This window comes from Sceloporus undulatus, chromosome 2 (genome assembly GCF_019175285.1).
Source record: "Sceloporus undulatus isolate JIND9_A2432 ecotype Alabama chromosome 2, SceUnd_v1.1, whole genome shotgun sequence".
NCBI classification, from domain to species: Eukaryota; Metazoa; Chordata; class Lepidosauria; order Squamata; family Phrynosomatidae; genus Sceloporus; species Sceloporus undulatus.
This window is the reverse complement of record NC_056523.1, coordinates 233,328,742-233,342,932: the sequence shown is the minus strand read 5'-3', so window position 1 is coordinate 233,342,932 and position 14,191 is coordinate 233,328,742. Positions and strand designations below refer to the sequence as shown.

The following is a 14,191-nucleotide window of genomic DNA, read 5'->3' as shown; positions in this document are numbered from 1 at the left end:
TGTAAAACAAACAAGAGAAAGCACATAATGTGGTCCCAAAGCCAAGTAACTAACTGATGGAGTAAATGAAGAGGTTTCCATTTTCTTTTGTTGATCTATTCCCACGGATTTATTAGTACACTGTCTTGTTCATTCTCTGTTCTGCTGCTTATCTCCATTATCTTTCTCCCCCCCCCTCAAGTTGACTGCTGATAAGCTGCCAAAATAACAGAAACAAGCTATTCTCAAGATGTATTAGGAAAATTATCTTAGGAGTAGTCTATTGCAACTATTGATTCCAGATTACCCAAATCTCAGATTGTAAAGTGAATAAGAGGAAATAATAAATAGATTTTAAAATTAGAGAAATCTCTTTAGAAACATTTCAAACACATTTACAACTGTTCTCTAATGAACATGTTTTGAATACACTGAAGATTGGAGAGCAGAGTATTTTACCCAGCACACCAATAAACAAGCTTAATATTACCGGAATCAATTTTATATGTGTTTCAATGCTTTATGCAAGGGAATCATTCATTACTTTTTTTGCTCCACATACATATATGCCTACTGTGTTTTTAAGGGGGAAATGGTAACTCCCTTTACCCTATGCGCTATAATCCTAAACTAAACAGGGCATAACATTAAGGCATTGCATTAACCCATGGTTTTGTAAACCAGAATTCCTTTGAGATCTCCTTATTTCCCTTACGTGCCAGTTCCCTCTTTCATTTCCTGATTCTTACTGTTCCATGCTCTACACACGTATTCCAATTCAGTTTCAGGCCAGTTTTGGGAGGGAAATCCATTTTGGTCACCCTGATAGGCTATGCTTACTGGGAGAGAGATGAGGAATGTGATCACTGCTGTTATTTTGCTGATTGCTCAGCAGGTTTTGATGCCACCTGCTAGTTTCTTCTTGGACCCACTTTGTGGATGCTGCTGGGGGGGGGGTATATTGCATTGTGTCTATTCCTGCCTTCAGAGACAGTTCCAAAGAATGGTGTTGGGTGGTTATGTGATGTTTCCTGACTCTAATAATTGGGGGGAGGGTATTTATCAGCTTAACCTTCACAGCAGTTTATAAGCAATAAGTAGGAAATTGCCATATATTCATAGAACATCTGGCCACATATCTTCGTTCTGCATATTAACACATTCTTCATCCATACTTCTGCTTACCTTTTCATCATGAGCCACTTTTTTGCTCTTTAATTATTTGCTGCCAGTATGATGCTAGAGTTTTTTGGCTAACAAGATAATAGTTGGTTTTGATCATGGTTGAATACTACCCGGTTAAGACAGGCTGAATATTTCAGGTGCCATCTCTGCAAACCTACACAGCAATTCAGTGTTATTTATGTGGTTCTTGCTCTTTTCCATCATATCAGTATGAGCTAGTATGGCTTGTGAAACTGTTTGATCATTCCCTTACATACTCAGCATTGAACTTATTAGCTACTTAAGAAGGATTGAATTGGTGGGTTTTCACAGAGGGAATTCTATCTTCTGTAGTACTCTGGTGGGAAAAGAGATCATGAGCCTCTAAAACATATGTGAGCTTCTATTGTAAAGACTTCTATCTCTTTTGCCATTTAATTATCTGCTACCAAAATTAAAAACATATTGAACACTACAATGTTTCCCTTGTGATACTGATGGAAGGGGAACACTGAGGATAATTTTACATTTACCATGAGAATCCAACACAAGGGGGAGGGAGAGAAATCAGTGGAGTATGTGTTATTAAAGTCCTATTTGATGATTAGTCATTTGGGCTGCAATCCAGTATTCAGTTAGAGGTGCTTATCAGCAGTTGAAATCCATGGAGTGGATTGCAGCATTGCCTTCTAGTTTTATGGTTCTACCAAGGAATGCAGTAGTAAATATTACTTTGTCCCAGTGTTGCAAATCCTGTCTCCAGTTTCTTAATTCCACTACAGGATGTTGCAATTTTACCATTGTTTTTGATGTGTTCAAATAATGCACAGCATATGGTAATGGTAGGCCTAAAGCAGTGGTTCTCAAACTGTGGGGAAGGACCAGCTTTGGAGGAGAGGGGGACAGCAGGCATGAGAATTGATCAAGGGGGTTGCAAGGCTTGGAGGCCTTGATCCCTCCTCCTTTGCTTCCCAATCTTGTTCTGTCCTGGGATGGGTGGGGAGAGAGAAAAGCAAGGAAGGAATTGGATGCCTCTGCTTGAGGCAGGAGAGCTATTTCCTTATAATATAATAAATATAAATATACCTAAATGTGTGAATGAAAATGTGAACACTAAAGAGGCAAAATATTTTTATTCATATACTGTGTCTAGTGGAGAGCTGTGACATCACAAGGGTAAAAAGGGTAAAAAAAAAGTTTGAGAACCATTAGCTTAGAGCATGGCTTGAAGTCATTCCTAACCTGATGCTATAGGACTATTTTTAGACAGATAGATCAATCAGCAACACCAATACAGTAGGCCCTTGGTATCCATGGGGGATCTGTTTCAGACCCCCATGGATACCAAACCCCACAGTGCGACCGTGTTAGGCACAATTGGCTTAATGGTGGCACAACAGTGTGCACACACTGCCGTGACAATGGGAACTATCCCTAATGGCCACGCAGCCACGTGCACATGCTGTCATCGGTGACAATGCAGGCTTGCCATCCGTGGATGCTTGGATCCATGGATGGCAAATCCATGGATACTGAGAGCCAACTTTAGTTGCAAAACTCTGTGCTCATTCCCAGCATATATGTCAATTCAACACAATTTTTCTTTCTGGCTTATGGTAAATTGGACAGATGGGATTGTTTAAACTCCTAGAATTAACTAGAATCCTCCATCCCATGCTCTTTTGCAAGGAGACTTCAGCTAGTATCCAGTTGGCTTGTCCCAACTAGATTAAACCCATTCAGTGAATTGTTTGACATGTAGATAAGTCCAACTGATCTACCTGGGATTTAGGTCTCCTTCTTAAGAGGAAGATCTCTCTTCTTTCATTCCCTTTTACCCTAAGCCAATAGAGAACTTTTTTGACACTAATTTCAGAAAATATTTTTCCCTTCATAATTGCTCCTCAAAAGTTATTTGCCTATTTGTTATTTTGAATTTTTTTAAAAAATCTATATGAAACTTTGATTTTGTCATTTTATATAAGAGTCACTATTTTACTATTCATTGTTTGTAATTGGACTTGAACATCAATGGATTTTGGTATCTCTGTGTGTGTGTGTGTGTGTGTGTGTGCCTGTAACCAAATGACAGCAGATACCAAGGGCCCACTTTACAGGAGTGGATTCTTCCTGTTGTAATGCAGAGTGTTTTGTGAGGCTTTGGATCGAATCCTTAGTTTTACAAAAGGAAACGTGGAATATGTTTTGAAGTGACTTTGTTTTGAATGTTTACTCAGTGTGTGAAAATGGGGATGGGGAATGGATTGATCAAACATATCCAAATTTATCTATTCCACTTTCTTAGACTTTGGCCACTGAATTACAACATAATGTAAAAGAGATGAGAACAAGAATCAGATGTGCCAAAAAGCTACAAGAAGAGAAAAAATGTGGCCCCAGCATTTCCAGAGAGTCTGTTCACCGAGCCCAGTACTTGGCAGCATCTATCCTTAATATTTCCAAGACAGATTTAGATGATATACTTGAAGTTGGAGATGATGAGGTAAGCTACTACAAGCTCTTTCCCCCCCTAAGAGTCAATAACAGGTCTTTTTGCTTGTTTGGATTGGCATAGCTCCATTTAAATCAGTGAGTTTGAGAAATGTAATACAGTATATGGTTCACTATAAATTCCTTTTTGCCTTCTTTTTTGTTTTAGTGGTGAATGGTGCTTTTAGCTTAAAAACATCCAGGAGTAGCCGTGTTGGCGATTTAGCAATTCTAATCAAAAATCCACCAAACAGTGATCCCTTTATTGGCCAACTACAATGCACAATATATATGTTGCAATCTTTCAAAGCATCACTGGCTTCTTCAGCAGGCAAGGTGTGAATAAACCAAACAGGAGACAAAAATTTAAGATGTTAGTCATAGGCCTGCATTTTTCTGTTTCTCTTCTTAGTTAAGATGGTATGGAGGGGCATATCTTGAATAAAGGTATCACTGGTGGATTTTTGACTGAATTATTTAATCTCAGTTTGTCCTTTTCGCTTTTTATGCCTCACAGTTTTCCTCCATAAGAGTTGTACCATGTACATTTCTAATACTGCATCTTAAATAGGTTTTCCTTATAGGTTGGAAGGTTTTTAAAGCACCATTGGATAACAGCTCAAAATGATTTTTCCCTGAAAAGTCAGCAATTCCATTCTAGGCTTTTTATCCTTAATTCCATGGTTATATGAGGACAGGATCTTGTGAGCCATTTATTAACTTAATACCTCATAAATATTTTCCAAAACATCATAAATAAAACCTTCATTAACAGCCTTCATATACCAGTCAACCCAAATAAAAATCAGCTGCATGGATTTTTGATCATTATCTATCTTATTTCTCATTTCTTTGTTTCTTGCTGTTTTAGGCAAGTGTCCATTCTCCATGCTGTAAAGATTTTGATTTTCTGTTTTATTTCATGTCAGAGCACTGAGCTTTTAAAGCACTTTAGCACATAACCACATTAGCTTATGCTAACAAAACACATATGACAATCCAATATTTGCATGTGGGCTACTGAAAAACATTGATCCAAGATGGAGTCCCATTGTTAGGTGAAAGATTCCTTGGTTTTTACTGTTCTGCCACATTTTCCCCAGTGTCTTTTGAACCCGTCAGCATTTTTTTCCTGCTGGTCTATCTCCCATTGGGAAACATCCTTTAAACAATTTATGGGGTGTTAAACAATGAAGTTAATCAATCAAGAGTCATGTGTCATGTTTCAGTTTAACAGGTTTATTATAGCTATCTTAGGTACAGACCGCCCTTTTGCACTGTGCTGGTGCTGATTTTAGGGTTAAGGACTGCGCGGCAACCACACGGTCCCTAACCCTAGCATGGCGCGACGGCGCTGTAATGGTGGCATCCCGTCCATACAGGCACCACCATTGTGACATCACACGCACGCCATGTCCAAACAGCACAGCGTGGGTGTGACATCTCCATGCCACCCCCGGCCGCTTATGCAGCCTGGCTTTGGCGCAGAAATCGGCTCCGAAACAGAACTCCTTTTCAGCACATGTATTGTTGGTGCGGCAACCAAACGGCCGTGCCAGCGATGCATAAGGGAAAGGGGCCTAAGGCGCCAGGGCACCCTTTTTCCAGGCCAAAGAGAAGCGGCATTTTGCTGCTTCTCTTTGGCCTGGAAAAACGCTGGATTGGGGCCGCAGGGGCTGCCAGTGAGGTTGCCCTGGCCCCAATCCAGCGCAAACAGGGATGGCTGCAGGCTACCCCTTTGGGGCAGTCTGCACCACACTTTAGATTACAAATCCCTTTGTAACAATTTTAGACTCTTAAGAAATACATTTTTTTTAAAAAAAATAATCATTTGTATTATTGTTCCAGCTTAAAGTTCCAAGGTTGCATTGGTAGTAAATGTAAGTGTCAGACCTTGTTTTATGGCTCCCCAGGATTTTGAAATTGTCTTTCAAACAACACCTCCCTGCAAGTGCCAATAGTCTGAACCTAGCATATTTTGTAATAAAAGTTTGATAGTTGCTTATCTATTGATTGTGGAGTCCAGGTTTGCTTCCTGAACCATAGAGCTGACATCCATGTTGGAGACTCATTGAGGTGAAAGCAATAAAGCAGTGGGTCTCCATACTTTTTGAGCTACCTCTCCCTATCCTCTTGGGTGATAACCTTAGCGCCTCCAATGGCCATTTCTTGGTATTAGGACTACTGTTTCTGTAGCAGCCAGCGGCATCTGCCTCAGATGCACTAAACTTGCCACTGCCTGTGCTTCAGCCTCTCATGTGTGAATAGAGAGGAAGTGGCTCCCCTCTTGCCCATGCAGCCATGCTGTCCTTATAGCAAAAGGAAGGCTGGCTGCTTGGTTGCTGCTCCCAGGGTGTCCGAGTACAAAGGGAGCAGCGACCAAACAGCCAGTCAAGAAGTGACCAAGAAGCCTTTCACCTGTGCTAGTCTTGCAACAAAGACTGACTTGGGCAAGAGGTTCACTGCTTGACCAGCTACTCGGTTGTTGCATCAAAGGGGATGAGATGTGATGGAGAAGATTCTCCCTAGGAAAAAAGGACTCTCAGTCCTCTTTCTCCAGGACAGAGAGAGGTGCAGCTGGTTTCCCACTTCTCTCCCCACTGAGGAAGGACTGTCAGTCCAAGAAAGGCAAGAGAGATGAAGGACTCTTTTGAAGAATCGACCTTGGATACTCCTCTCTCTTCTTTCCCAGAGACATGCATTCACCCCACAGCTTCAAGTCATTCTCTCCTTCCTTCCATATACAAACATTGTTTCTTCTGCTACCTCTTCTGTCAGCCTATCTGACAAAAAAAATCAGGAGCAGCAGCACAGCTCCAACCTGCCAGTTAGGTCCAGGCAAAGCTTAAGCAGGGTCCCAAATGTTAAATCTCCTTTTTGCCTCTGTTCCTCCCACACCACCATGTGCCCTAATTCCTCATCCCCATGATAACCCTAAAGGCCACTAGTTCCCCTTGACTGAAGGTATCCCTGCTGCCCTCTTTTTCCCTTATTGCCCCTCTGGATCTTTCCACTTTCCCCAGGTGTATAGTACCACCTACTTTGGGAATCACTGCTCCAAAGTTTGGGTTGACCTGAAGAAAGTATAACTTGAATGTCATCTGGGAGAAGCATCTCTCTCTCTCCTTCATATTCCTTGCGTCAAGTAGTGTGGTATTTTAAGCAAAGGCTCATAGCTTTCAATTTCCCCCCAGTGTTGCTGAAAAATTGTAATGCACCATTACTTTATTTTTAGGAAACAGAACAGATGAAAATGGATTATGCAAGTGACAAAGAATGGATGTCCTACTTACAGAAGCTTCTTGAAGGACAGGTAATCACTTCTTTTCTCCTTCATCAGTTGCAATCAACTCTGAAAACGATTGTTTATTGCATGGAAGACAACAACTGACTCAGAGAGAAAGATGGTGTCTTTACACCATTTTGCCCAGCAAAAATTACTGTGGTTATAGGCAATTATGGCCACCTTTCTGAGCAGAGGATCAGTGAAAAATTTCTTCAGTCTAGCTGGTTGAGAATACAGCTTAGCTAAGGAGTCCCTGGCTCTCTGCATGAAGATTCTGGTGATGGCTAGGCCAGAAGAGCAGGAGGAAGTTGTTACTCAGCAAGCAATCCTGCTAAGCCACCTCTTATTTTCAAACTGGGAAGGTCATCAGCTAGGCGAGGAGCAGCTCATGTCTTGCCTGATATGTCAAAGGGAGAGTGGTAGAGGGTGCCACTGAAAATGATGCAACTCGAAATTCACTTTTCATTGATTTACTGAATGGTTTGATTTATATTGCACTTTTCTGGAAATATGGGACCCATCCCTTTAAGCTTCAGCTAAAAGTAGAGAAAATGAAGATATGTTGAATAACTTTGGGGCTCCCAAAGTAGAATTCACTTGAATCTGGGAGCCTCGTGGGGTGCTTCAGTCAAAATATATTTAAATCTCTAGTTTTGAAACAAAATATGTATTATTTTTTTAAAAATGCATAGAATTTCACCTGTTTCCTAAGCACTGTTTTCTGTTCAGCTTAAAGGCTTTGCATGAAATAGAGGAAAGGTTAACACTAGATTTGTTTGAGCTAACTTTACAGAGAGAAAATGAAATATCTAGGGAGACAAGCACACATCTTGGCAAATGTATTAATTAAATTATTGAATCCATCTATATTCTTGGTAGAGAGAAAAGTATCCATTCCCTCACACGTCTTAGGAAAAAGAGATTTTTTTTTTTTTTTTGTATTATGTGCCTTTAAAGTTAGTAGTTGATATGGACACCTGAGGAGTTCATGGGTTTCAGTGACCTTTTACTATGGACCTGTTTCCAGTCAATTCATGTTTTCCTCACAGCCAGACAGCTGTTTATTACCATGTCTTCCCGCATTCTCTACAATATTTTCTACTGAGACCTCAAGCAGCTTGTTAGTGGGAAGTAAATATTGATTTGGCATCCTGTCAATGCAGAAAGAATGAAAAAATTTCCACCAGAGGCCCCTCAAACATTTTCCTATCGACATTTTCTGGGCAGAGTGGAAAGCTGCATAGAGGATGACAAGGCTGAGACTAGTTGAAATCCCTGAGGGGTCCATTGAGACTGCCGCTGTGACCTGTGTGATACTTTTTCTCCTCTTTCAAGTCTTTTTTTTTAATTCGCACACAGTCTGTTGGGAGGCTCCCCTCTTGTAAGTGATCAAGGGCAGCTTATTGGCAGGTGAGAGCCCTGCTTTTCTAGTCACAGCAGCCTTTGTTTCAAGATGGCTGAAAACATAAACTGGGTTTTTAAACTTCTTTCCACTGTAACGTTTGTTATCCTATTAGTTTTGCTACTTGGGAAGAAGTGCTTCTTTTAATAAAATAATATGTTTATGAGAAGGTTAGGTTTTTGTTCTGCAAACAGTTGGATTTTTGTTGCTTTAATTCTGTTCAGAGCAGCAAATGTATAGGATTCATTCAATCTATGTAACCACTTAAAAGTAGGGCATATTTTTTACTATATGATCAAAACTTACAATGCATTATTATAGCCATGGCTGCTATTAATTAATTATCAGAAAACACATTTTATTAAAGGAGTGTCAATGGTTTCCTTGTCCAGAAGTCCCTGAAAAGTAAGAACCACGAATTCACAGGAGGAAGTGTAAATTATAGAACCCTTCCTTGATGTAACTCTGGTGGTTCCTTGACTGTGGTTCAGAGAGTGGGAGCTAGCAACAGAATCAAGTACCCAATCCCTAGCTTTGTTAGCATTGCTCCCCAGTCTCTTGGCATGGATTTGAACTTCACTTCTCATGATCATTAACCTTGCAAAATGTTATATAGTTATTGATGATTACTGTGATTACTGCTAAAGAGAGTTCTGTCTTAGCCAAGATTTGGTCAGAAATCATAGTTAAGACAGAACTGCAGTTAGTTTAACTGTACTTCACAATGATGCTGATACAACACAGTTTCTGGGGGAATACAAATGAAAGAACATGCTGCTAGGTAAGTCTCCCACTCCCATTCTCTTAACCATAGCTGAAGTTCTCCAGAGTTACATCTGCACCAGTAGAAAATGGAAGGAAGATCTGAATGTGTTCAGATGCCAGAGATTCACTCTCTATAATTTACTGCCTGATGAAGAAGCCCATGGAACTTTGAAAGCTTGCAACAAGTATATTGTGCATTTTGGTTGGCCAATAAAGGTATCACTGATGGGTTTTTTTCTGCCTGACTGTTAGTAAAACTTCATTAGGGAAATATTAGGCTACCATTTGAAATATAATGAAGGTGTGGCATGAGGCAGGTTTTTTTTTTAGTTCAGCAAGACGAAGGTATTTACACTGTGAACCTATTTAATTAGCAACAGGCCCCAGAGAATTAAATGAAGCTAAGTCCCATGTAATGCTTTTAATGCCAAGTAAATCTTTTATTTAGGATTTAAATTGTATTATGTTGTGCCGTATTTTTGCTACCACAGAGACACAAACCATTTGAATAGATCCAGTGTGAAGGATGTGACTTCTCAGTTGGTTTAAATGCCTTTTTCAAGGACCCCCTCACCTCAAATGATTGAAATGGATTCTCAATTTTCTATTAATTTATTAATGTGATTTAAATTTTCCTCACCTTAAGTCTTTGCCATAGTTTTGCAGCCACATAGACATATTGTTCGACATGTCAACCTGTACACAAGGTTCTGGACCATTTTCCTATGTGGAATTAATGTTGTTGTAAAAAGAATGTTAATGTCATTGAGAGAAAACTTCATGAGAGTGGGCCTAAAGAAACAATCTATGGCGCGTTACAGACGCGCCGAAGGGGCGTATTAGGGTTAGGAAGGGGCGTGGTAGGGTTGAGAAGGGGCGTCCCTTCCGGATGCCCCTCAACCCTAGTACGGATCGAGTCCGTACAAAATGGCGGCACCCAGTTTCCTGCAGATGGCAGCCCACGTTGCGGGCGCGTAGCGTCTGGACATCACGCGGCGGAAGTGACGCCACGAGTGCGTGACCATTTCGGCGCTTCTTTCTTGCTGCGCCCGGGAACCGCACGGTTTGGCCACTACGGTTTCTGGATGCAGCAACCGGCAGTGGCGCGAGACCGCCCGTTTTGGGCGGTCTGTAATGTGCCCCAGTTTTGGCATATATTTATGAAAAGCATGGTGTCATATTGAAGATTCCACTTGTAAACCCCCCAAAATGATTTCTGTGTCATAGCTGTAACTGCACGCATCCAGTTTCCTGCAGATGGCAGCCCACGTTTCTGGCAAATAGTGGGTAGTGTGGAAAGTCTGTCTCTAAGTAGAGACTAAGCATATGCTAAGAGAGACTTAAAAGAGTTAAAGGCCCCATATAAGGTTCACGTATCTCATTCCAGACCTTTTCTTCAGTTTTGGTGGTATGCTGGGCTTGTTCTCCTCCCCTCTTTTTCTATTTCCCTTGCAAAATGTCTTGCAGCAAAGTACATGAGATCACTTAATACTGAAGTTTGATATAGTGTCTTCTTGTGCCATTGAGCCTGGCCTCTAGAACATAATTGCCCAACAGTATTGATTTAATTGCCTAGGTTTATTTGTGGACTCCTAATTATTGACTGGAGGTAAATTTAATGGAGAAACCTTTATGAACACAGGGAAACTGCTGCTGTTGCTGTTATACATAAATGAACAGCATCACATCCCTTTAGATCATTTTTCAAGCTAATTTTATTCCACTGTGACAGTATGATAACATTTAAAATGTCATAGACATTTTATTTTTATTGCTGACATGCACCATTTTAGTGCTACATTAGAATTTGGGAGGGAGCAATTTCATAGTGAGCACTAGTTGTTCTTTATTGTCATTTAAAGATTCCCCAGGAGTGTAGTCATAAACCGTGGCATACCTCTGGTATACATTCCATTTCCACCTGTGTTTTCTATATGTTTAATACTTAAAGAGAATATTCTTTGCTGCCCCCCAAAAGTATGTATAATGTGCTTGGTTAACAAATACCATATCTCTGGGCAGGTTATTTGCTTAAAGCATTTTTGATCCCATTCTTCAGCCAGAGAAGTCTTGTACAGTCTCTTCCAAAGTTTAATAATAAAGTTTTTTTTATCATGCTTGCCATCTGAAAGACATTATAGCATAGTGCTTCTTGACTCGTCGCTCCACCTTACATCTCAGGTGGATGCGATGGTTACGAGCACCTGTTATCAGCTTCGGCTGATATGCCAACTGTGACCCTTCCTGGACCGGGGGGACCTTGAAACCATTGTACATGCTCTGGTAACCTCTCAATTAGATTTCTGTAATGCGCTTTACATGGGGCAACCCTTGTACCAAACTCGGAAGCTACAATTAGTGCAGAATATGGCGGCTAGGCTGGTTACTGGATGTTCCAGGGCCAGCCATATAACACCAGTTTTGAAAGATCTCCATTGGCTGCCTATTCGCTTCCGGGCCGAATACAAGGTGTTGGTTATTACCTATAAAGCCCTAAATGGCTTGGGCCCAGGGTACTTGGAGGACTGCCTCTCCCCATATAATCCGCCCCGCACTCTTAGGTCAGGAGAGAAAAATCTTTTAACAGTTCCAGCTGTTTGTTATGCTGCTGCTAGGAGGGCTTATTCTGTTTCTGCCCCTCAACTCTGGAACTCTCTCCCCAATGAGCTCTGTATGGCCAGTTCCCTTGCTGTGTTCAAGAAAAACTTGAAGACTTATTTTTTCCACCATGTTTTTCCCCCATGAACCTTGTTGTCATTCTTCTCCCCTAAATGTGATGTATTCCATCATTTCAGCCTTTGTATGAGTGTTGATGTTATGTTTTTATTGACTGCTGTTGTATATTGTTGTTTTTAACTGTTTTTAATATGCTGTGCACCGCTGTGATCTATGGAATAGCTGTACAGTATATAAATAAAATTTTTATTTATTATTATTTATAGGAGAAGAGTTTTGAAAGGAGAAAAGGAGAAGCTGTTTCAGGCAGCAGTTCTCAGCATAACAAAGAGTTACTGTTTTATAGTTTTCTGTGGCTTTTCCAGGCTATGTGACCGTGTTCTGGAAGAGTTTATTCCTGACGTTTTGCCTGCATCTGTGGCTGGCCACATAGCCCGGAAAAGCCACAGAAAACTGTGGACAGCGGCTGTGGAAGCATTCGACTTCACAGTTACTGTTTTAGCCAGTGGCCACAAAGGCTGGGGGATTCTGGGAACTGTAGTCAAAAAAGTAACTTTTCCAAGCTCTGATACTTAATTGATAGGTATTGTCTTTGGCAGAAAAGGGAAGAGCAGCTGCTCCTTTGCTGTTTGATGTAGAGGGCCTACCTGGCCTCCCCCTTTGCCATGATCTTTCTTGCAGGTGTGGGGTATAGGCTTCCAGGGAACCTTGAACACCTAGCTGCTAAATGAAACCAAGCAGGTTTGCAATCTCACAGCAACTGTATGTGAGAGCTGAGTGTTCTCTCAGCACAAAGTGACCCCTTGCCCCATATGAGAAAATGTACAAGTGAAATTAGACCATTAGAGCAGACTTGTCCAGGGAGAGGAGAAATATGTCATTCCTGTTTCGTGAGATTAGCTGTTCTGTCTAAATGCATATTTAATCTGGATGGACAAGGGGGAAACACAAATAGTACAAAACTGGTAGCAAAAAATGACAGACATGTTGCAACATCCTCAATAAGAGCTATGATAGAGACAATATCACGAGGTGGTACACACATAGGTATTCCACAGCAATGAGTAACAGTTCTCCACCAGCTTAGAATCCTATAGGACAGGGATGAACAATACATGGCCCTCCAAATGTTGTTGGCCTGCAGTTTCCATCAGCTCTAGCCAGCCTAGTCAATAGGAAGATATTGTGGCAGTTGCTGTCCAGTGATATCTGGAGGGATACACATTGCTTACTCCTATTATTGCCCCTAAGTCAGCAGATCTTCAGTGTAAAGCAGAACCCTTTGTAATGTAGATCATTCATTTCCAGGTAGGTACTCTTTCCACTTAAAACATGCCCCCCTCAGTGTAGAATATTCTATCACTTAAAACATAATTCTGGGGGGAGGGGAGAGAGAAATCTTTATTTCATAAATCCTGTCACTTAAATCCATATCTCTCAACCCTGCAAAAAAGTATTAGTTTCAGAACATCTTGGAGAGGGAAGAAGAAATGATGAGGTTCTCCAGTGCCACAGACTTCTTAATGCAGAGTGATCAAAGCTCTCCCTGGATAAGAACATACACAGAGCTTGGGAGATCAATACTACACAAAAACCTGATTCAGAAGCCTGAGAGGTGTAGCTATCCAGAATACACTTTATGAATTTATAGTCACCCATAGCAGGAATGGCCATATGTGGCCTCTCACATCTTTGCTGTGCTTATAAAAGTGAATATATGAGTTTCAAAATCCTTATTCTTGAAGTGTTTTTTTAAAAAGAATGCAACTCTCTGTTAAGGATCAGCAATTAATTTTTTTTAAAAAAAACCATGCATTTTAAGTCTGACTATTCAGACTTTGAGATGCAGAAACCAGCACAAATCACAGCTGGTACACAGTCAAAAAGAAAGAGAAGAAACCATGGATGTCAGATAAAATGCTACAAGCATTAAAAGAAAGAAGAGAAGCAAAACAAAAGGGAGACAGGAACAAACTCAGAACCATGAATGCTACAGTCTAATGAATGCTGCGAATAGATAAAGACAAATACTACAGCGATGAATGAAGAGAGATAGAGGACAACAACAAAAAGGGAATAACAAGACCTATTCCAAAAGATCCAGGAAATCAAAAGAAAATTCAAACCATGGACTGGGAAACTCTATGACAATAAAAACAACATAATTCAAGATCAGAAATGAATAAAAAGATACTGGATGCAGTACACAGAAGAGCTATATAAAAGGGATAACAAAATGAAGGACATAAGGATCAAAAAGTCATAAGAAGATGAACCCCAAATTCTAAAAAACAGAGGTGGAAGTGGCAATTAGAAAAATGAGGAAAAAATAAATAAATCACCAGGAACAGATGATATTCCAATCAAATTGCTTCAGTCCACACTAACAGAATCAACACCATTGCTCACCAACATACATCAACAGATAT

General features: G+C 40.6%; 1 protein-coding gene across 3 annotated transcripts in view; it reads left to right on the top strand.

Moving 5' to 3' along the window:
* Positions 1 to 14,191, top strand: part of CNTLN (centlein) — a 239,593-nt gene that overhangs the window by 213,540 nt on the left and 11,862 nt on the right. For all 3 annotated transcript variants that reach the window (XM_042455496.1, XM_042455497.1, XM_042455498.1), the window contains 2 exons: positions 3,449 to 3,646; positions 6,869 to 6,946. In XM_042455496.1, coding sequence (XP_042311430.1) covers positions 3,449 to 3,646; positions 6,869 to 6,946 — 276 coding nt within the window. The remainder of the gene's footprint in view (positions 1 to 3,448; positions 3,647 to 6,868; positions 6,947 to 14,191) is intronic.